At 39.9% G+C, this 23,644-nt stretch overlaps 1 protein-coding gene across 1 annotated transcript; it reads right to left on the reverse strand.

Moving 5' to 3' along the window:
• Positions 1-1,206: 1,206 nt before the first annotated feature.
• On the reverse strand, positions 1,207-13,923 carry med1 (mediator complex subunit 1). The gene is made up of 16 exons (XM_007558219.2): positions 13,667-13,923; positions 12,322-12,428; positions 11,656-11,734; positions 10,869-10,923; positions 10,649-10,781; positions 10,476-10,504; positions 10,301-10,372; positions 9,691-9,765; positions 7,523-7,686; positions 6,859-6,970; positions 6,638-6,762; positions 6,417-6,544; positions 6,065-6,266; positions 5,869-5,964; positions 5,492-5,597; positions 1,207-5,417 (listed from the first exon to the last, which is right to left on the reverse strand). Exons 1-16 carry the CDS (start codon positions 13,785-13,787, stop codon positions 1,640-1,642), a joined length of 5,382 nt encoding a protein of 1,793 aa, XP_007558281.1. The 5' UTR covers positions 13,788-13,923; the 3' UTR covers positions 1,207-1,639.
• Between the last annotated feature and the right edge of the window lie 9,721 nt (positions 13,924-23,644).

Genomic DNA, 23,644 nt, shown 5'->3' on the forward strand with positions numbered 1-23,644 from the left:
GCAGTTTCTATGGAGTCACTTCAGCAACCTTCACAATCAAAGCACAAAATGTCTTTTTACCTTATACCGCTAAAAAATGAGTCCTGTAGAGTTTAAGACCTCTAAGATTAAACGTCCGGTACAGTTTCAGTTTTTAATCTGTGAAATATCTCCTTGGTGATGATTTAATAAGATTGAACTTTTGACTTTCTGGAGTACAACCAGATATGCGTTACTCATGCTTAAAGACGTTACATCATAATTTTTCATATCTTATTTCAATTCTATTTCAAACGTGGAAATCAATTTAAAATTACCTTCTGCAAGACGTGACCCGTTTAAACTCACGATGCAGCTCAACGGCCTGGTACTCTACTGCCATCTAGTGTCACACCGTTAAAATGTAATTAATTAATCTTCACTTGTGGCGGTAGCCACAACAGGGAGCACCAAAGTATTTGTCTTGCTTTAAATTAACTACTCTATGCTCTACTTTGTCAGTTCACCACGTGAAATCCTAAACAAATGCATATTTTGTGGGTATGATAAGAAAATTCATATTAGTTTTACAAGATGCTGCATTAGTAATCAAGTCTGTTCAATACAGGAGAGTTTGTAAGAAGTTAAATATTTATTTCCAACTTTAAAAAATTCTCAATCATATTCTGCAACAACCTCCTTCAGTTTTTATACTAATACACAGAAAGGTTAAAAATCAATAATTAACAACAACCATCCTCACCTAGAAATTAAAAAGCAAAAACTTTTATTCTTGCTTTAACACATTTACATCAGATCTTTTTCTTTTTTTTTTGGACAGCATACAACACGGTAACAATGTCAAACGAACATGCAACAAGACATGTTCTCACAGAAAAAATGTTCTGAAACAACGTCCGTTTCTTTAAAAAGCACACCGTTAAAACCATTTCTGCAGTGAAGCTAAAGGCAGCTGCCACTCCACTGTCCACCGTCATGAAAACCGGCATCCCATTCGTGACACAACACAATGCTACTTGTACAGTAAACACTGGTGGTAAAGCACAGCTTTAGCGAGACATGTTCAGTTGTTGTGGCTTCAGCTGAATAAATAAAAGTTACATTTCTGTGTAAAATGCTTTTTAAAGCCACAGCATGTAACTTTTATAAAAATATGTTTTTCTTTTATCTATTTATTAAAACTATCACTTTGTTGTGAAATAGAAAATCTGTGGAAAAAAAATCAAGTTTTTCTGCTTTCTCCCAGTTCTAAGTAGAAACAACCAACCAGAGCCAGAAAGCGCTGTCAATCATGCCTCTGTACACGCCAAACTCTCTGTTATGCCACAGCGCCTTCCTGTCTTGAATGCTAAGGCTAGTTAGCATGGCCGCCAATAAACAGTATTCCTGGAACGGTAAGTTATTTCTCTGCCATTAGCACATTGAGCAGCACCTACACAAGGTTGACTGACAGCGCTAAGATGCTCCTTCTGGCTGTGATTGGTTGTTTTTGAGCTTCTACAGATCGCTGTAGTAGATTTGAGAAGAGGTGGAGGAGCTTGATATTTTTCTACAGATTATCTATCTAATGCCATACTGTCAGGACATAGTGGCAGTTTTAACAAATATGTTAAAAATATTTTTTTATAAGAGTTTTATACTGTAGCTTTAAAGAGCAGATTTAAAAGTCTCCTGTGAGTGCTGAGTCCATAAGGTCATCGTCTTCGTTTCTCATATACATCGGGCTAGACCGTGATGGACGATCCGAACCAAGCATGGAGAGTGATGAATCTGATGCTGAAATGGGAGACCGCGACCAACTGTCTGCTTTTGTTGAATGTGAAGACGATCCCATGGACATGGAGGACTTCTTTTTCTCCTTGTCCCTGTCCCTGTCCCGGTCCCTGTCTCTCTCACGCTCCTTATCCTTTAGTTTCTTCTTCTCTTTCTTGTGCTTCTTGTGTTTCTCGCCCGAGCTGAGGGGGATGGAGCTCATGTAGTCCTGGGGCGGAAGGGGCCTCACCGTTTGGTCGTCATCTGAGCTGGGGCTGTTCTGGTGGGACTTCTCGGCCACCGAGCTGCTGCCCGATTCGCTCTCACTGTCCTGGTTTAGAGGGGTGTACCCTGGAGAGCGGCTGTGGCTTGGTGACGATCGGTCGTGCTTCGGAGTGGAGCCACTAAAGAGAGGGGATGCTTTGAGCCCAGAGATCTGTTGACGTATTGACTCTCCAGAACCTTCCCCGGGTTTTTGAAGAGTCACTTTGGCCTTGATGCTTGGTGAGCCACCATCTGGTTTGCTAATGATAATTTTGGCCAGGGTGGTTCCACCAGACCCACTAGTTTTTGGGTCCATCATCTTTTTATCTCCACTGCCACCTCCTGTCACCATCACTTTTGCTTTTCCGTCTTTGTCAGACTTTTCCCGCTTATAATCTCCGCTTTGAGATGATGAGGAATGCTTAGAAGAACCTACGTTCGGTGGACCACTGGGAACATTTCCAGGCCCACAAGGAGTAGATGTCGATCCAGGACCTCCCACCGGAGTCCCCACCTCACAGCCGTCCTCCCCAACTCCTCCGCTGCCCACACTCTTCAGTTTGTCTATGACTGCTGTTAGAGAAGGCTTCTTATTTCTACTGGGAGACTTCCCTTTAGAGTTGGGGTTATTTGAATTGTTCTGACCCGCACCTCCACCACTTCCTCCACCATTTCCTTCATTTCCATTTCCTCCACCTCCCCCTCCACTTCCACCGCTGCCGTACTGTGACTGAGATCCACCAGAGAAGCTCATGGAACCAGATGAAGAGGTAGAGGAGGAAGATGTAGAACCAGAAGAACCTCCACCACCTGGTTTTTGGGAACTTCCACCAGAAGAAGACTTGGAACCTCCTGAGCTGCCACTTCCTGATCCAATCGGAGACTTGGCTTTAGAAGATGGAGGTGTTCCTGGAACTTGGGATTGCTGCATTTTCATTGGTGAGGAGAGTTTATCCCCAGAGCTACTGGAGCGGGAATGGGAAGGCGAGATGTTAGGCTTTATGTTGGGATTCATAAGTGAACCTGGAGGTTTACCTCCCTGAGGTTTAATTTTACTGCCACTTCCCATTCCACCTCCAGCACCCCCAGGTCCAGACAGACCATGTTTAGTGATTGGGGACGATCCTGACTTGGCAACACCCATACCTTGAGAGGATCCCTTCATTTGCGACTGCCCCCCTCCACCTCCTGAACCCCCTGGCTTGGAGCTGCTGCTTTGCGTCATAGATCCTTCTTTGGACTTGATCTTCCCAGAGGAAGAGGAGTGTGAATGGTGGCTTTTGCTGCTACTGCTTGTCCCCCCTACACCTCCTGTGCTGCTAGTTGCTGAGCTGCTGGAGGTGTATCCGCTATGGGAGGACGTTTTCCCCCCAGTTATGGTACCCTTTGGGATCTGAATGGTGATCTTGGGGATTGGGGGCGTGGCACCTCCTGGTGGAGTTTGCGAGCGCCCAGAACTACCGGGAGACTTGGAGCCTCCGCCACTTATGCTTCCTCCAGAGCCTGAACCACCACTAGGGGGCGTGTAGGGTCGCCCCCCTGAGCTGTGAGAAGGAGACTTTCCATCAGGATCAAGCTTTTTGCGTTTGGGGGGCTTATCCTTAGACTTTCCTTCACTGGATGGCGTCCTGCTGCGCTTGATCTGTTTTCCCTCTGCTGAGCTGCTTCCCATCCCAGAACCGCTACCTCCATTTCCCCCATTCTCATCCTTTGGCCGTATGAGTCCCGTTTTGATTTTTGGGTCTGTAGTTTTAAAATCCGAACATGCACCACCAAGTCCCATCATCAGGGGACTCTGAGATCCTCCGCTGTGTGTGTCTATTAAGTCAGGAGCTTGCCCCAGTAGTGGTTTACCACCACCACTGTTACCTCCAAAGACTATCCCCATATCAAATGGATCCTTGAGTGAGGGCTCTGGAGTACTCTGTCCATGTTGAGGGTTCTGTGGAGTTCCTGAAGGAGTGTTCTGCTGGCTACCTCCCCCAAATCCCTTGACCAAGTCCATATCTCCATCAGCACTAGGGGAGCTGTCATCAAAGTAGCTTTGGGAAAAGCCATGTCCTGAGGTCAATAAGTCAGGGTTGAAGTCGGATGCATCCGGAAAGAAGTTAGTGGAGGAGGAGTCACTGTTAGGAGTGGCAGCAGTTGCAGCCGCTTCTGCAATCAGGTCGGCTGCGTCTGTAAATGGGTTTTCATTGCTGTTGGTATTGAAAATGTCCGCCGAGTCGAACACTGCGCTACCCTGGCCAGAGCTGGAGGAATCACGGATGGGTGTGCCCAAAGGACCTCCATCCTCCGGTTGCCCATGGCTGCCACCGCTACCTTTTCCTGTTTGCTCTGGTAACTCCTGTAGGATTTCTGTGATATCAGGCCCAATGCTGTCAGAACTGGGAAGGCGGACAATGCGAGGCGGTACAGAACCAGGTTGCTGCTGCTGAGTCTGGACATGAGACTGTGAGTAAGCCATGCCGGAGCCGGGTGGCGGCGTTCCGCACTGGCTAAGTGTTGGCGTTATGCTGTGGTGTGTGTCCAGGCTGTCGCCTGCAAGGTTCACGTCAAATATCGAATTCTGAGAAGCATCAACATCCATCGAGAGAAGCTTGCGGTGGAAATCATCTTCATGAGAAACGGAGTGATGCTGGAGGTGCTGCGGCATTGAGGACCCTGGTTGCGGTTTCATGCCTAGGCCACCACCTGCACCCACTCCAGGCAACACTCCACCCTTTTCAGAACCCCGAGGACGCTTCTTCTTCCCCTTTGTGTTCCCACTGGGACAGGCACCACCCATGCTGTCTGTTCGTGGAGAGCCAGACGAAGAGTTCTGCCGCTCTAAGGGACTCGAGCTGTACAGCGCGGCAAAATCTTGCGTGGGGTTGTCTTTTAACAGGTTCATCAGCATAGGGTGACTCTTTGTGTTACTGGCAGGGGATGAGGTTGGTGGTGGAGTTTGATGCGGTTGTGGAGCATTCTGGGAGCTGGGACTGGAACCAACATTTCCAGTTATCTGCAACAAACTGGTCAGGATGGGATTCTGTGTGACTTTACTGTAGTCGTCTGAATGGACTTGCTGTTGTTGCGGCAGCGGCTGTTGACCGGTCACCCCCCCTGGAGTAAGGCACTCTCCTTGAGCTTGCCTTTCTGCACGGGGCATTCCAAAGAGACTAGTGATTGGACCTGCAAAATTAGGTCCTCCAGGTGGTCCTCCGCCAGTAGGTGTATTGCCACCAGTAAGCCCAGGTAGTCCCATTGGGTTAGTCCCATCTCCTCCCACCATTTTATATGGAGGACTACCAGAAGGAGGAGGGTTATTCTTCACCATGGTCTCCACTGTCTGCGCTATTAATGAGAGAGCCGGAGTGTCGGCCTGGATGGTCTCAGCTTTCCTCCGAATGGCCCGCATGGTAACAGGAATGGACATGCATCTATAGTGGTGAGGAAACAATTACTACTAAACACACATTTCAATATTAATGCATTAATGAGGAGAAAATCCCACCTCGTGACCACCTTAGTAATGAATTCATCAGTGCAGATCAAAGCATCTGATGGTCCTTTATACAGATGGCAGGAGACCTGTCTGGAGTCAATCACCTCCATCACAACTAGAAAAAAGAGGCCAGAAAGAAAAGAGAACTTGAAACAGGTGACAGTATTTGGATTTGTCTCATATTTTTAGTTCCTGTGCTAAGAAAACTAAGTAAACCCTATAATTTGCAACCCTAGATTGAGCAAAGATATTGCATAACTGTGTTAAATGCTGATTCTTCAACTGACATGTAACGGTAGAAATTAATACACATGGATTTAAATGAAATGCGATTAGAATTTTAGGCTTTCCAAAAAATTGCTGAAAATGCAAAAGTGGCTACTCACCACAGACTAAGGATTCATTGACTGGATGCTGGAAAGAGACGCTGAAACTTGAGTCGGTGAGAGGACAGACTTCAAACTGCAGAAGACCTGCACTGTCTGAAAAAACGAAACAAAAACAAGATATGATGCTTTAGGTGAACAAAAATGAAAGAAGGAAGGACGCTTCGTTACAAGTAGGCATCTCATTGTTACTTACCTTCCTTGACAGATGTTCGTTTGACACAGCTGCCAATCAAGGTGTTGTATGCTGCCTGGTGGCGAATGATATCCAGCAAGAGAGGAACATGCGCTGGGTGGCGGAAGGGGATCTTGGACACCATTGCTCCTTGCAATGAGTGGCCATCTTGCACTGGTGCATCACCATTTAGAAAATAACAGTGATGCTGGTCTGGTAATATCTGGGAAAGAATAACAAAAAAAAAAACTAACATTTTATACCTATGGGACGAACAATGTAAAGACCGGACAATTGAGGAGAAGGAGAAGAAACTTTGACAAGGAGTTATTAAAATAAACAAATAATAGAATAGAAGCACAAATCAGCTTACAGAATAAAAGTGCATGTTGTTTAAGGTGGCTGGTGTAGCGCTGCCCTCTTCTAGAAGCTGCAGTTGACTCTGGACAATTAGCTGGTACAGAAGTGAGAGGGGAGGTGGCGTCTCAAACACTGGGATTGCTGGGGGGAGAAAAAAGAAAGGTTTAGGCCTAAATCCTTACAGGAAACAAATTTATTACAACCAAATGAATGTTTTCATGAAGGTAAACTCACAAGTAGCACTGCCAAGCCTCTGAATGAAGGAGAGGGAGAACGGCATGGGGCGGTTCATCTTGAGGAAAAAACAGGCTGGCAGATCCACGCTGTTGGAGTTGCTCACAGTGGAAAAGGATGGTGTGCTTAACATAGAACAGAAAGTAAATATATGATGCCAATTTATCTCAGATTGAATGTTTTCATATCGAAAAAGCCAGAATAAAGAAACGCTCACTTACCCTTTATTATCCACAGGGTGGGATCCGGTGATGAGTGGAGCGATTGGCAGCTTATACACAGCTGACGTTCCCTCGATTGTCACAGAGACACTGACACCCAGGGAACGAGGAACTACAAAAAGGAAACAGAGAAAAGAGAAAGGTTTGCCAGGATATTTCACCAACAATCAACATATTCAGGGCTCCTACACATTTTATTATTATGTATTACATAATGTCGTTCTTCCACAGACCAAACTCTTTTTTATGCAGTTTTAAAACGTTTAGGACATTTAACCATAAAGCATTACTATTCTTAAACGTGCGTGAATATCTTTTTTTTTATCCGTACGGTCCACAAATAACCAGTCTGCTTAAACTAGGTTCAGATTTTAGAGTTTAATATTGTTTTTTTTTGCCACTTGTGAAGTCTGGACTAACTAACTTAGGTCAACTCTATTTCAAAATCTATTTGGACATTATAGATAAAAAATGGATGAAAGAGATAAAAGGTAGATTTTTAAAGCAAATAAAAAATAAAACATTTAATTTTAACATAAACCATACTATGAGGTCTTATAAGACATTTTTGATACTCATCCACACCTAAAAGACTATAAAAGCCAATTCCACACTTTAAGACGGAGTAGGAACTAAGAGTAACGCTGTTCATAGCTGGACTTGCCATTGTTATCTGGTAAGCTGAGCTGGGAGCCAGTTTCCACCTCAAATATGTCATAAGGGGAGACGTAGCACTGGAGAGACACCAGGTTTCCACCACTCCTGGGAGTCAACCAGCCAACACTCCCATGGAGAATAGTTTCAACTGTATTCGCATTTGTTGCCAACCTATGAAGTACAAAGCAAGAGTTATCCAAACACATGACCAAACAGTGTTTCACTACTGATCAATTATCTAATCATATATTTCACAAATTGCAACCAGCTCACTAAACATGATATTGTATTCAGGGTTTCCCCCAGAAAACTTGTTAAGCCCGGTGGTTGGGGTGACGAGACCTTGTTTTTGTATTAAAAGATGTTAAGGTGACAGGAAATGTAAAAGTATTACTGTGTAATTATATGTTACAGGAAAACATCTCCAGTGAAGTGCCATTTAAACACACAACTAGTCTAAAAACAACAAATTTGCACTTCTGTTTAATGCAAATTAAGTCAGCGGCTCCATCAGGCCCCCAAGGGCTTCAGGGGCCCCATAAACGCTAATATTTTAAAACAAACCACAGATACAGAAATGTAACACTTGTTTATTGAGATGATCAATGCTGTTAAATTTTATTAAATTGTTTAGGCATACATAATTTAAATGATTTTAAATTGCTTACCTTTTAAATACAAGATTTTAAGGAGCTGGCAAGTTTACTTTGTAAAACTTCACAGAACAATATTCATAGTTAGATTGTTTTGTTACCATAGCAACAATCTGATGCTGTGAGTTTAATCTATGAATTTACAAATACAAATTAGTAAACTGCGATTATAACTTATTGCTTTTTAGACTGGCCAATTAAACTACTCCCTTGTCCCATATTTCACTAAATCTAACACAGAAGCTGTTAGAGGTGCTGATATTTTTATGAACAAAAGGGGCCCCTAAGTCAGATTCTACTCAAGGCCTCATACAGCCTTGGACCGGCCCTGCATGATGAGGTAATCCCCTGCACTACGCATAGATGCGCAACAAACGGGAGATTTAATTCAGTGCTGCTAATGTGGCTTTAGTAGCTCTTTCATTTCGTGTCTGTTGAGTTTTAATAAGCGTCACAGAAAATATTCTGGTTGGTCGAGTTTATGGGACGAGTTTCTCAGATGTCCGTGCAGCCGCGCGCATTAACTCCAAGTAGACAACGCATTTGATATGGTTTGATGCATCGTGTAACCGGAATAATAATAATAATAATAATAATATAAAATCTGCGTGATGCGTGACTCCGAGGAGAGAGCGTTAAAGCTCCTCACCAGGCTGAACCTGCATGATGACGTTAGCGCTGCTCATTATCCACAAACTCTCCGGCCAACCGGGACCACAGACATAAACTTTACAGGAAAGACGGACACAGAGCCACACGCTGGGCAGCATGTTGAGATGTAAACGCCCCATGTAATTGTTCATTCACAAAGATAAATCATTCTCACCACTCCACAACGTGCATCTCTGTATTCGCTACAAATTATTCCTGAGGTTCACATTGAGCTGTGCAACCAGAGCTAACGCGGCGGGTTTTAAACTCTTACCTAGAGTTCTCCAAAGGATCATAATTCCTCACAGTAGGTTTATGTAAATTTCCATACAGGTCAGCCTGTGTCCAGTTTGAGGAAAAAGGAGCCGCTCGCGATCCCGCTGAGGTAAAGCAGCGGCAGCGCACGAGGCAAAGCGCAGAGGCGCCAGCGGTGTGATTGGTCCGCGCGCCGTCGGCTTTAAATGCATAAACTATAAACCTATCTATTATAAACCTATCATTTAGGAATAAATCTGCTCTGCTAGTGAAATGCTCAGAGCAAAAGAGACGCTTGCAGCCTGGCTTAAAAAATAAAATAAAATAATTTTTTTCCCCTAGAAACGTAAACAAGCAATGATAGCATGGCGGCGGGGCTAGTAAAGCATGGCGGGCCGCCAGGCTTATAATACACTGGGGGAAACCCTGGTATTATAGCAGTCAACCCTGAGAAATCTCTTAGGTCACAATATTTTTTTAAAAATCTGACGAGGAATGCAGAAAGCTGCTTCACCATCGACTGTAATGTTACAATCTTCTGGCCGTTACTGAGCCGTGAAATCAAAAATACAGAGAGAAATCTTTAAGGCGATAAAGATCTTTTCTGTTAACTTACCTAAACATGGTCATCATCTTGGTGAGATCGAGCTCCAGAGACTGCAGTGCAATGTACATCTTCGTTTTCAGTTTACTGAGACACAAAGTTAATCAAAGTAACAGGATTAAATGTGTTTTCTAGAAAAACAGAATACAATGAAACAAGTATTTCTTTTTGATCATCATTAGATATTAAATGGATATTTCCAGCACTGACAAGGTGTTTAATTACATAGATACTGCTGTTTACAGTGATGCTAACTGCTAACAAGGGGTTTAACACAGTTTAATATGTCAATGCGAAATCAAGGAATAACCAGACTTTTTTTTTTTTTACAAAAACAGACATCGAAAAGGAAAATATTTGGATGAAAATATAAACACTTTTCCAGACCTACAAAGGTATTTTATTTCCATGCTTTTATAGACTGTGGAGAAAAAGAAGACAACTTTCCTTACTGTTCACTTTGATCTCAAAAGAAAACTTTATATTGAGTGTTTGCAGCAAAACCCCAAGTTAGCAAGAACAATCATATGGAAGATTTTGATTTAATCCAGGGGTTTTGGTATCAATTTAAAACACTTAATTCTGCTTTAAATACCATTTCATAGTCTGCGAAGGAACTTACTTGTCACCAGGAAGTCGGTATAAATCAACCAGTCCCTTGAGATGTTTAGAAAATGCTTCAAAGTTCTTCTCACTAAAAAAAAAAGATGTAATGGTTGTCATTAATTACCCCAAAGCATTAATTCATCTGCATTATATTGAAGTATCAAATGTTTGAACTTGTTACTTGTACCAACCTTAGATGTTGAATAAGTTCAGAACAACTCTGAAACAAATGAATCAAGATAAAAGCAATATTACTTTTTACATATACGGTGTTACAAACATTTAAAGCATAAAAAAAGGTCTAACTTCTATGTTCTTAGACATTATTACACCAGAATTTCTCTATAAAGTCAAATATACCAACCGTCGGGTTTTCTCCCTGATGAGCAACCTTGACGTCCACTAGCTGGCCTCCAGTGTCCAGCTGTACCTCCACATAAAACATATCTGACGTGATGTAGCACTCTGTTTTTGTTGTGCTGAGGTGAGAGCCCAACCTACAGAGACAGGTAACAAATAATTAAACCAGAAACATAGCAAGAAGAAAGTAAAACATACATGAAACAAAAGTGTAAGACACTCACATGTTTTGTCGAGCAATAGACTCAAGACGGTCTGTCATGGAGGGGAGAGATGAGACTGGAAAAAAAGAGGATCAGAAAATGTAAAATATGACTGAGATACAGATAAAAAGCATGCTTGTGACTTTTACAATCAAAAATGACTGATTTTATGTTGTTATTTTTGAAACATTTGCAAGGAATTTTGTGATATTTTATCCTAATTAAAGAAAAAAGAAGAAAATAACAGGCGGACAGATTGGACACACAGAATTTTATTCTTTAAAGAACTTAAATTGCTCAGTGGCATAACTTATAATCATGCTTGGTCCTTTATATATGTCAGTAAATGTGAAGTTTACTTGCCATATCAATCATAAATTGTAACTTGAAAATAAGTAAAGCTGAGGCAGAAGTGTAGTAGAAGTAAGAAATACTGCCACCCGCAGGTGGGAGTTAGAAGTCACTTAGATCAAATGTTTTTGACCATTTTTGAGAAAAATTTCTTTCTGACGTAAATAATTCATAATAAATCAAAGAAAGATTCTTATATATAATGAATGAGTGATTTGACACATTGCAAATATTAAGTTGTAGAGAAGTGGTACTTATTTTTGAAATGATATTTTAGAAACAAAAGTGAATACATATGATATGGAGCAGAAAATAAATAAAATTGTCTAAAATTGTTCTGCAAAAACTGTTATCAGAAAGCTCTGACTGGTGCATCCATTTTCTTAATGCTAACCCTACCTGTAAATGGAAATGTAATAATTTGAAATAAAAGTCTCCTGTGGATCAACATCCTCACCTTTCAGAGCTCTCTGCAGGGTCTCCAAACAGTTGAGCAGGAGCTGATGACCTGCTTCATTCATCACACTGCGTTTCTCCTGAGACACAAAGTGGTCAGAAAAAGATCAACACGCTAATTATGAAAAAAATGATTTTATGGATAAGATCTGTTGTTCAGATTTGATTTCTACTGAATTGCAGTACCATATATTTACTACAGTGGTATATTATTACAGTTAATGTCTGTGCTATTATTGACCTTAATGAATATGCAATAAATACATTGTGATATTTGTGTCTCGGTTATAAGCTCATTAAGTAAAGCATTGGCATTGCAGTGGGACAACATTAATTTTTAAAGCTTTCTAAATGTGTTTGCTAAGTTTTTCAAACAACATAAATTCACAGACAATGTGGAAAAATTCCCAAATAGCCTACACCCTTTGATTGTCAGACAAGAAAATATTTAACTGATTTAGATGACAGTTCTGCCACTAGGAGATAGTTTCACCTGCCTAAATAAATGGTAAAATGACAAACATTGTTTTGATAAAACAAATTACACAACAGGAGCTTGAAGCAAGTCACTAGAAAGTTCATATCAACTGGTTAGAAACTGTTAGAAATTTGAATTTTTTTGTGTGCATATTTTCAGATAGTTTGGTGAAAGCTGCTTCCGTCTCACCATCGCCTGACGCACAACATTGATGGTGCCCTCCCATGGCCGTGAAGCGTTGTGTTTAGCATGAAGCCTCTCCAGCAGAGCAGCCATGCGACTCTGCTTCTCTGCTTCTAAAAACAGCAGAGAAAGTTTTTTTTTAAAATAAAATAACAAATGACACATTAAATACTGGCTGAAAAAAAAGCATTTTAGTCACATAGGGCAGCACAATTAGTTGCATATTTTGAATGTTGACAGTGTGATTTCAATGCAGACAGACAGCAGAAACCAAGTAGAAAATTCTTTGCATGTCACACTGACTGAAAAAAAAGTGTTTGATCCCCTATAAAATACAATTTACAACTTAGGAGAAAAAAAAAAAAAAAAAAAAACTTTTGCTGCCTTTTGTAGCACCACAACATTTTCTGTAGTTTGACAATACATTGGGACACATCGCTGGATGGATTTGGTTCCTTATAGACCATCTTAGTTACCAATTAGTAATTCAAAGGTTCAACTAAAATGCACTCTATAACAAAGCTAACTTGACTAAAGAACTTCATAGAAGGGTGATATAATTATTTAATTTAAAATAGCTGGTTAGGAATTATATATTACATATCTGCAGCCTATGCAATTATATATTCCAAACGTTCTTTTCCTTTAGTAATCTCTTTTATTAAACATGCAATCTATGCTCAAATAAGTTAATGTTAAAGTTCATTTTTGTTGAACAAAACGCGTTTTCTACAAGCATTCAACGCCTCAAACAATGACAACACTTGAGTTTGTTTCCCATCTTCTGTAATAACTAGAGGATCAGAACATTATTTAAGAAAATACATCATTAGAATAAGGTTGTATTAGACTAAATGAAGAAAAAACAAGGCAAACGAATAACTTTGATCACATTACATTGATCCATTCAAATAATACGTGCGACTGTCAGCTATATCACTCAATGTGCCATAACATTTTTATAACATTTATTAAAAGTTATTACGTATTCGTATAGATGCACAAACACTACAAATAATCACAAACAACATGGTTTTGCAGAACAAATATTTATCTTTCGTATCTTTTTGTTGTCTTGTGTTAATCATGGTGTTTAGACAAAGTTTTGTTAGCTTGTTAGCCTTTAACTTAAATGATTAACAAGAAAATACACTGACTAATCTAATTTTTTATGTATTCTTACTCTGTAAAATATACTTTTAATACGTGGAAGACACGCAGGAAAGAGGTTAGCAGCACTTACACAGGGACAGACTAACTGTTAGCGATAGCTAGCGTTAGCAGCTTCAACTAGCGTTGTTACTTTCTTTAAAACTAGAATAAAAAAAATTAAAATAACAGTGGTGCGCACCTGTCACATCTTCTGTTTTTATTCGTTCTCCGAAAGTCTGACTTGATCCTTGCTGAACCGAAATAGAAAGTTCTCTGGCAGGACTGCCGCTCTGCATAGAAACACCAGGCCCAGCCGCCATTGTTTCCCTTCTGGAAGCCCGCTTCGAGTTCCCCACTCTCCCCTCTCGGGCTTCCGTAGCGCACACATCGCACTTTCTTTCAGAAACATACACACGCTTTTACTTTCGCGTATACTCCAGCCTCATGTACAGTTGTACATAATTTTGAAACCTTTAAAAAAAGAAAGAAAGCAACACTTGTAATCAGTTATTTTGACTGTGTATATGCGGTAAATTACATAAAATATTTCATTTTCTGCTGTCACAAACACAGCATACTTTTGTGAGAGGGAGCAGTGTGTGCATGAATACATGTGCGTTTGTGGATAAGTGCAGAGATCCAAAGGAGCCGCAATTCTAAACACAACAAAGTATAAACATTTAACTGATTAAATTAATGTATGTTGTAATTACAATTCAAAAAGAGTGCGCAAAATACCTCTTAAAGTATAATTTAATAGTCATGTGATAATAAATAAATGTTTTTTAATCCATGCAAATAACACATTAAAATATTTTTTTCAGCTTACTGTCACTCATCAGGTAATTTAATTTGAATAGATAGATAGATAGATACATAGATAGATAGATAGATAGATAGATAGATAGATAGATAGATATGCACTTCATCAAAGTAAGCACGAAATAACTGATTAAAAACAGAAATAATTGTACATTATTTTTAAAAGTAGTGATTTCCAATTTTACATATTGGCTTTTAATAATAAAATACATTCATTTAAAAAAAAAGACACATTATTTTATTCACTGTTTACTTTATTTTCTTATGACACATACAATTATATCTTTTATTATAGCTCTAATGCGAAAAAGACGCTCTATTTAAAGACAGTTTCTTCATGAATACTGTAGATGGCGCAGTGCTGCAAGTAAATATTCATGTTTCACCAAGAGCAACCAAATTTTAAGTCAAGTTGAAATAAATATGTTAACCTAAAATGTCTTTATGATGTCTGATGATTGTATTTTTTTAACCATTGAATCAAACAAAAAACAACAAACTAAATCTAGACTGACTAAATCTAAACAGTCCAATGAAATAAACTAAGGCAGCCATGCCTTGCACACACAAGCACATACTGCACACACACACCTGAGCCTATTGTACAGCTGAGCCTGTGGCAATGAGTGCTCTCTGGGGAGGGTTTTCCCACCTACCATTATGACCTGCTTGTGAGAGGGAGCAGAGAGTGTGTGCATGAATACATGTGCGTTTGTGCATGTGTGAAGCTGTATTTATGAACAGGAGTTTAAAACAACAGTCACAAGAGACAGCTTTAGAAGGCAGAGGAGATGGAGAGGGACCAGATTGGCATCGTCTGAGACAGTAGACAGACCCACAGATAGACACGAGAAAAGAGGGGAGGTGCCGCTCTGTAATTGATGTGCCCACCAGGAGCTTTAGCTGGCTGCCTAGTATGAAGGAGGATTGGACGGTGCTGCCAAGACAGCAGTGGGAGAAAGGAAAAGGAGGCACGAGCCTCAGGGAGCACAGTAGCAGGCTGAAACCTTGCCCATCAATCAGAGGCTAGTTCACCTTGCCATGCCAAGCGGGACCCCCCGCTGCGCCGAGGGATGGCATGGCACAGGGAGCGAGGCTGGCACAAGAGCTAAATCTTCCCCTAATCTTCATGGTGGGTGTATCAGTGCCATGTCTGGATGGCAGCAGAGTGGCCAAAGCTAGACACGAGGCAAAAAAAGAGAAAGTTCAGCGCCAGTGCTGAGAACTGTTTCACACAATGTTGTTAACATGAGGAAGAAATGTTCTAGTTAGTTTAGCAACAGACTGCATGTTAAGTGTCTCAAAGAAGAAAAAAACAACAAACTGTTGAGAAGGTTGATTCTGCATAATGCTGAATTTAGATACATTTTTGGAGCTCCATAGCTTATCGCATATATTTTACTATATAAAACGGTTATGCATAGTTAGATGGAGCATTGAGAGAAAAAAATCATACTAAGTTTTCATATAGTATGCATCGAAAAGGCTTTGGAATGATTTGCAAAATAATTAAATAACAGACTGTAAAGATGGTTAATTGAGTTCATTGTTAACTGATAACAGATCAACAACAAAGTGAGCTCAAAATATACAATATTTAAAGGAATGGTGGTGAGAGGTTTACCATTTTGCCTTCTTCTGACCCTGTAGTGATTACTTACTTTTTAAGATAAACAAAGTGCTATTTAATAAAGCCCATATTCCTGGATTTATAGTAAATGACATACATCATAGAGCTGCAATCTGTTAACGAAACAGATAAAAGCTATATCATAGATGTTACATTTGGTTACTTAAAAAAAGTATTCATACCCACTGATTTTTTTCCACATTTTGAGACATTACAATAGATTGCAATATGCTTGAGTCATATTTTATAAACCCAATGCAAAAAATACATAATTGCAAGGTAGGAAAAATCTTGGTCTTGGAGGACGGGTCGGTTTCTAAGCTAGCTGTTTTCAAGCTTCTGTAAATACCGCCGTCTATGAGCCCCAACCAGGTGTGTTACACTCAAAGACAAATTAGTGACTCGAACAAGAAAAAGCCATGAATAAACTGACGAAAACAGCTTCAGTCCATCAGTTCAACACTTCCGTCTCTCACTTCCGAAGTCCATCATGGCGTTTCGAATGATTAAGTGACAAATTCATGCCATCCTTTTCAGAAGTCTGGTTGAAAATCGATTAGAATTATCATGTAGAATTATCATGACTCCATGTTACAGTTACAAATTACTTTGTGTGGGGTTATCACAAAAATAACAATAAGTCACAATGAAATCTGTGATTGTAATTAAATAAAGTGAAAAACAAAATGTAGGACGTAAGGCTCTGTAGACACTTTTCTGTTAGGGGAGGAATCAGAATGAAGCAAATCAGCTATTTTGAAGAAACGTAGTGACAAAGATTTATGTTCAGTGCTGAAAAGATCAAAGTGTCTTAAAACAGATGGTTCAAACCACAGGAAACCCTAATCTCACCACTATTGTGTCAATATAACATCATACGAGGTCAGAGAGGCAAATTACACAAAAGCAAATCAGTACAGCACCATTCATACCAAAGGAAATTCTAAGTGCTTTGAAGCGTTGAATGTCTCACCAGGTTGTCCAAAGCACAGGAGCACCACAGAGGACTGTACTCGCACCATTCCTTTTCCCTCTGACATCTGCAGAAATACTGAGATGACTCTGAAATGGTTGGGCGTATCACAGATGGACAAAATCCTGAGTGGAGAGAACTCGAGCGTGGTGGTGTGGAGAAAAAAAAATCATCTCATCTTGAATGTGACAAAAACAAAAGAGATGATTGTAGATTTCAGTTGACAGAAATATATCACAAACCTTTCCCATCACGGGGGAAGACATGGAGGTGGTCAAGGTGTATCAATATCTCGGACTTCATCTGGATAACAGACTGGATGGAGACCCAACAGTGAACAAGAAGGGACTGAGCCGACTACTACTTAGAGACAAGATGCCACGTGTATTTTGTAGCTCAGCTGCAGAGAGTACAATCTCTTCTGCCATCATCTGTTGCGTTTGCAGCATCAGAACCACTGAGATTAAAAAGCTCAACAAGCTGGTGAGAAAGGCTGGCTCTGTCCTCGAGACGACTCTGGAACCTTTGATTGTGCAAAGAAGGAACAAAAGTAAAGAGGGGTCTATTCAAAACAACAATAAACATAAATGTTTTCTGCACATCTTACATAATCAGGCAGTTCCAGGGCTAAAAAAACTAAATGGTACCTTCTTCTGTTTTTTGAACTCCTAATTGTCTCTAGGAATGAGACCATTCAATATTTTATTGTAAGATTTGAAGTTCATAAAATATCCCATTTTGCAAACAAGGAAGAGTGATTTTGGGACTTCATGCTGTTGGTTTGGACTCCAGCAGCAAGATTTTAATTAAGGTGCAGCTGCCTGATCAATTAGTTACAGAGGCAAGCAGAGACAATATCACAAATATCTAACCCACTGGAAATATGAAAACATGCACAGACTGTATTCTGACTTTGTTTTAAAGATGGAAATAGTATGCAGTTTTTAAAACCAAGGTCAGACCAAAATGACACAGCTTTAGTTGAATGCCAAGGAACTCTGAGTGACATCCTATTACATTGTTCTCCATCTTTGAAAGCACTGATCTGTTATGCAACTGTCTTTAAGCTGGCATTGTCTTTCTGTTACCTTTTGTTTCAGGTAATATTAAAATTGTCATTTTTGTATGTGGTTGTTTTATCTTTCAATTATGAAAAAAAAAATGTGGGCTGAGGATGGAACCCTGGGGAACCCCACAAGTGAAATTGGACAAATTTAACCTAAAAACATGTGCCTTTAAATTTATCCCAAAGTATGTCTGCTATAGTGCTATGTGTTTGAATTATCTTCATAACTAAATCGACATTTGTGGTGCTTTAATAGCAAATTTAGAATAACCAACAATGTCAAGCTACACACACTTCTTCATACATGCTCTTACTTACACTAAGCATGTTTTTGTATGTGCACATGTAGATTTAGCATGAACAAGCCAGAGTGAGGTTGATTTTTTTCTTCTTCTACTTCATTTTCGTACAGCATTTGTTTAGCAGCTCTTTCTCCAGCATGTTTTTTGGTTTCAGAGCTGGGATGTTGACGTGCGAACATCTTGGCAACCTTATGGAGCGCTTTGAAGTTGATTACCCTCCTTTTTTCACAGCCTCTCTAGGTAACCTCGCGTCTTACCTGCTGTGAATGGAGATAAACTATTTGATACGTACAAGCCTCCTTGACAATCTGTGGCCACCAGACAAATTAAGCAGACAGTGCAATCGACAGATTTCTCTGTACGGCTTGGTGCTTGGATGAGAATCGGTCCTATTAAGATGCTCTTTGTAGAAATGTGCCAGACAAAAGGAATCAACTGAGCCTCTTGCTTTTCACCTACAACGTACAAGTTTGAGATCAGTGAGCGTAAAAGCCTGGAAGGAGTCCAGGAAACAGTGAAGCATTATCAGGACACAGTTTCTGCTTTTTGGCACCGACTGCCTTGAAGTGTGTGGGGCAGCTGGGAAGATGAGCGGGGGGGGGAGGGAGGGTGGTGAAGTGAGGGAAGAGCAAGAGACGAGGAGAGAAAGATGGAAAAAGGAGGGGTTAGCCCTATAGGACCATTTGTGATGAGGCTCATTTGCACAACGGCACTTAATTGGCTACAACAATTAATTAATGTGTTGGAAAGTTGGCAAAAAAAGTTCATTTAAGAGGGTTTTAATAAGCAATTAGGGAGAAGTAACCAGTGAGGTGGAAGCAAGTGCAGAAAAAGGATGCTGAAAACTCCTGCTAGGACTTTTTAAGCATAATGTGCCATAACTGAAAACCAATGTGATGGTTTGCTATTACGGGCGGTTATTGCACATCCCATTGTGAGCGGCTGATGACACTGAAATGCATTATTTTTACCCCATACTTTTACAGCCCCAGCTGAAAACACATTGTCTCGGCTCTCCCTCCCACTGTCTGCCTCCCTCTCTCACTCTGTGTATGAAATATCGCATGACTAATGAGCGGAGCAGGTTGAAATCCTGGGGAAGATGTCCTTGGAAGACGAATGCATTTTCAGCAGAATAATTAACTTAATTAACAAATTCACATGCATATTCATCAGCCTATTAATGTCTCCTCTGCGCGGCTTGATGAGCAGTGGGGTAATAACCATCTCATTTGCATAGGCTGTTCACACGGCTCTTTCCGTTTAAAGGCGGAGTAAGGGGGGAAAAGAAGAAGGAAGCGGGAAAGAGAAAGAAAACTGAAAAATGGGGAGAGGACCCAGCAGGGCAACGTGAAGGGGTGAGGAAGTGACGTGAACTGGTTGGAAATAGCCTCTCTGACTGATGGGTGACACGAAGAGCGAAGGGGGACAAGAGCCCCAACAGATTGTCTCCCTCTTTTTCCCCTAACCCGTCTTCCCCCTCCTGCTGCTTCATCGCCATTTTTGTTGCATCCATGCAAGAACAGCCCTCAAAGCTAAATTGCTGCCCCTATTTACTTTTTAATTGACCCTCTCAGTTGTATATAAAGTTATAAATAACTTTATATACATGTTTATTTATACACTTAATAAAGATTAAGTGTATAAAGTATCCTTTTCTCCTTCAGTGATGACTACCAGCATGGCCTCTCTGTGTTTCCTCTCCCTCTCCTGTCTGTCTCTTTCCTTTTCTCTCTCTCTCTCAGGGGGAATCTTTTTGGCATTGCTCCACTCCTTTCTTCTTCACTGCCAGACTGCTGCTGATGCTGCCGTCTCTGCTCTGTTACCACTGTCTGCACACAACCTGGTGCTCCTAGCAACGCCACCTCTCCTTCCCATACATGCTCCTCATGGCAGTCCGAGAGGCACGCAGACACGCACACCTCGTATTTGCCCGAGGTTTATGGTTCGCTCTCTTGTTTGCGTCTGTCCCGCCACAAATCCTCGGATCTAGATCATGAGAGATGAATGTTTGCTCTGCCACTATATAAAAAAACAAAGCAAAAAGAGATTGTCAAATTCAATAATCCCCTGTGCTTAGACTGTTTGTTTGAACAAGTTTGAAGAAGCTCTGTCTGAGTATAGTATGATATTTTTATTCCTATTACAAATCAATGATTTCATCTCTTTAACTGCTTTCATAGCAAGTTTCTGAAATGTTCAATAGTGTTATTGAATATACTGGTATGATATAAACTTACTATAATTGCACTGGACATAAAGTTGAAACCGAATGTTTAAATACACGGTAGTTAAAAAAAAGTAAAAACAGATTTTTCCTCATTGTTTTTACTTTAAATAAGGCCGGTGTTTCCTGTTTTAGGTAAGATTTGATTAAACTCTATGCATCTGCTATAAATGCTGTAAATTTTGACAAAAAAAAAATGGCTTTCACCGGTTTTTTTTCCAAAACTTTGCAAACATTTCCTTAGCAGTGTGGGTAAAACATTTTGTTTCTCCTGCAAGCATCTCAGAAACGATTTATGAAAATAAGGCCCAGTTTTCCTTTCCAAGTTGAAACTGGCTTTCAGGCCTCCTTGCTCACACACACATTTTCACCTTTCCCCACAAACTGTGCGATGCAGTGGTCCCTCTAAAATATTGTCATTGTTGCCACTTTTCTAGCTAATTATGTTTAGGGTGAGTGTCCATAGGGAACATTTGTTTATTCATGATTTAACTTCTTGGTTATGTCTTGGAACGTTGCTTCAATATTTTCTCCTAATGTTCTTCACATATTGTTCAGGGCTGCCAGTAAATATGAAGTGTGCTTTGTCTGAACTCTACAAGATATCATTGATTGAGAATGAGTAATAAAATGTTGTTGCATTAAGACAAATGATCAGAATTACTGCAAATCCAGATGTTGTTGTATTTGTCTTTTAATTTAAATTTTTCTGGTCAGAACAACAGATGGAGCTATTCTGCATTCGTAACCCAAATAGAAATTGTCAACAGGAAACATTTTTTAAAATTAGCAAATTTGTTTGACTTTTAATGTAATTGCTTGATAGAAATCTTTCAAAAATAATTTCCTTTATGCTTATTAGATGCTTGACAAGGCTACCATCTTTCTTCAGGATTGTTTTGTCCTAATCTAAAAAATATATTGTACGGACAGGGGTGGGTAGAGCAGCTAATGTTGTACTGAAGCATTACTTTACTTTGGTTATCCAAAAAAAATTGTTGAGTGAGTAACAAAGTTTTAGTAAAAAGTCGACTTAAATTCTAAACAACTGCCAGACCGTAACGTCTTACTTAAATTTTACTAAGTTATATGCTCAGACACATGTATAAATGACATGCAAATAATAAAAATGACATTAAGACATAGTCAGGCAAAATAAACAAACATTTCTCATGAATATGTTTTCAGAACATAGAGCTTTTTAAACCAGTACTTATAATATTAAATATGCAGAATATTTTCACTGACAATTTATGATGTTTCCTGTAGAATTAACTCGATCTCCAAATGTCACATTTAGCAGATGGAAGTCGTCTTGTTATAAAGCTTGTGTAAAAACACTAAATTTCATTTTATCATAAGCTGCTGCTTATCTGCTGTATCTGCTGCTTCCTCATTTGGTGAAGGAACTAAAATTGGTAGAATAGCTAGGAATTGTAATAAAGGAGAAATGGCACTACTTTAAAATAATGTAACTCAGGTAGAAGTATGATGGAATTAATTTTCAAAAAGTTACTTAATAAATGCTGAGTAAACAAAACTCTAATTTCTAATTTCCTGTGTATGCAACAGGACACAGACTGTCTGTGAATGTGTGATTTTTTTTTTGTCTTTTTTTTGTTTTGCTTAAACATTTAAGATAAATTTTAACTCTGATTAAGTACATTTTTTTTGGTGTATTAGCTTTATGTAGCTAACCAGCTGGCATCAATCAGCTGGACTGATTGATGCCAGAATAGTAAAATCAAAACAATTACCTGTCTGAGAGTATGAAACAGGTCAAAACAGCTAAAAAAACCCTCCAACAACAGATCATATCCGTATTAAAAAAAAGAATATAAAAAAAGACCTTTCGACCTTCTCAGCAGAGGACAGGCTACTAAAATGTCTCCAGAAATGACAACTCAACTATAATGTCACAAAACATCTGAGGTCAGAGTTCATATTTCATCAATATGAAAGAGACCTTTGAAGAAGCATTCTGTGTCATGTTGAGACAAAAACAGAGCCATTTGGAAAATATGCTTTTTGCTCCATAATCAAGACATAAAACAGACAGCATTTCAGAAAAAAAACAAAACAAAACAAAACAGTGTTTTCCCAGAAGTCAAACACGGTTGTGGCAGGGTGATGGTCTGGGACGGCTTTGTTGCTTTACAAACTGGAAGACTGGCTGCAGTTGTTCTTCTCTCTACCAAAAAATCCTGGGATTGTCCCACAATCAGTTTGTGGGACAATCAAACACATTTGAGTTATGCAGTAACACAAAGTAGGTCTAATCCTGAGTAGCTAATACAAAAAAAAAAAAAAAAAAAGAAGAAGGAAGAAGAATTTGGAGTAGCATAATCAAAGTCTGGACTTAAATCTTAAGTACGGCTGAAATTCATCCACAGTGATGTAAGTGACTCAGTATATTATTACAAACTCTCAGTCGCAATGTTTGTCTCCAAAGGTGGTAAAAACAGTTCCTAAATCTAGAGGACAAATAGTTTCACACCATTTGTAAAAGTCCTTCTATTTGCATTCAGGGTCGGAGTTTACCTGGCCTTTTACAAAAAGTTTTCAGCACAGCTATCACCTCTTTGTAGAGGTGATAGCTCTGCGAAGCCATGTGTGGAGTACTTTTAGTTTTTATTTAAAGTTCTTATTCTCTGAAGCCTCTCTTTTGATCGTTCTGCACAAGCTGTTGCCTCGTTGTTGTGAACCAGGAACCAGACGATTGAGACACAGAGTATTAGCTGGTGTCAGGAGAAAATTAAAGGCCAGATCGCTTTCTTAATCAGAGCACAAGCACAGCGTTGAGGAGGAATTAGGTCGACAGCTGCTGTTTAGCTGCTTACCTTGCCCTCGCTCTCTCTTCCCCGTATATGTGCACACGTGTTCTTCGAAGTCATTCCCATGTTTCCTGCCGTTCACTTTAGTTAAGTTTGCAGCCATGTCCCCTTGTCTGTACAGTGTTTGTGTTTGAGTCTTTCTAACCAAGTGTTTCCTTGTTAGTTTTCCCAAAATAGGCGAAACAAAGAGTAAAATGTGGTCCAAATGTGAGAAGAAGAGGAGAGAGGGGATGGAAATGAGTTCTGGTTCTGTTCCAGGAGGCTGAGTGGAGTCCCTGCGGCTGATGGATGAGCTGTCACTGCTGAGCTCTTCCTTATACACC

Source organism: Poecilia formosa, unplaced genomic scaffold (genome assembly GCF_000485575.1).
Source record: "Poecilia formosa unplaced genomic scaffold, Poecilia_formosa-5.1.2 Scaffold95, whole genome shotgun sequence".
In the NCBI taxonomy this organism is placed as follows: Eukaryota; Metazoa; Chordata; class Actinopteri; order Cyprinodontiformes; family Poeciliidae; genus Poecilia; species Poecilia formosa.

Excerpts from the sequence above, each read along its gene's own strand:
- med1 (XM_007558219.2), bottom strand. The coding sequence starts at position 13,787 with ATGGCGGCTGGGCCTGGTGTTTCTATGCAGAGCGGCAGTCCTGCCAGA. Across the intron at positions 11,735-12,321 it reads ATGTTGTGCGTCAGGCGATG|GAGAAACGCAGTGTGATGAA; the intron begins GTGAGACGGAAG and ends TTTGTGTCTCAG. Across the intron at positions 9,766-10,300 it reads TACCGACTTCCTGGTGACAA|TAAACTGAAAACGAAGATGT; the intron begins GTAAGTTCCTTC and ends TTTGTGTCTCAG.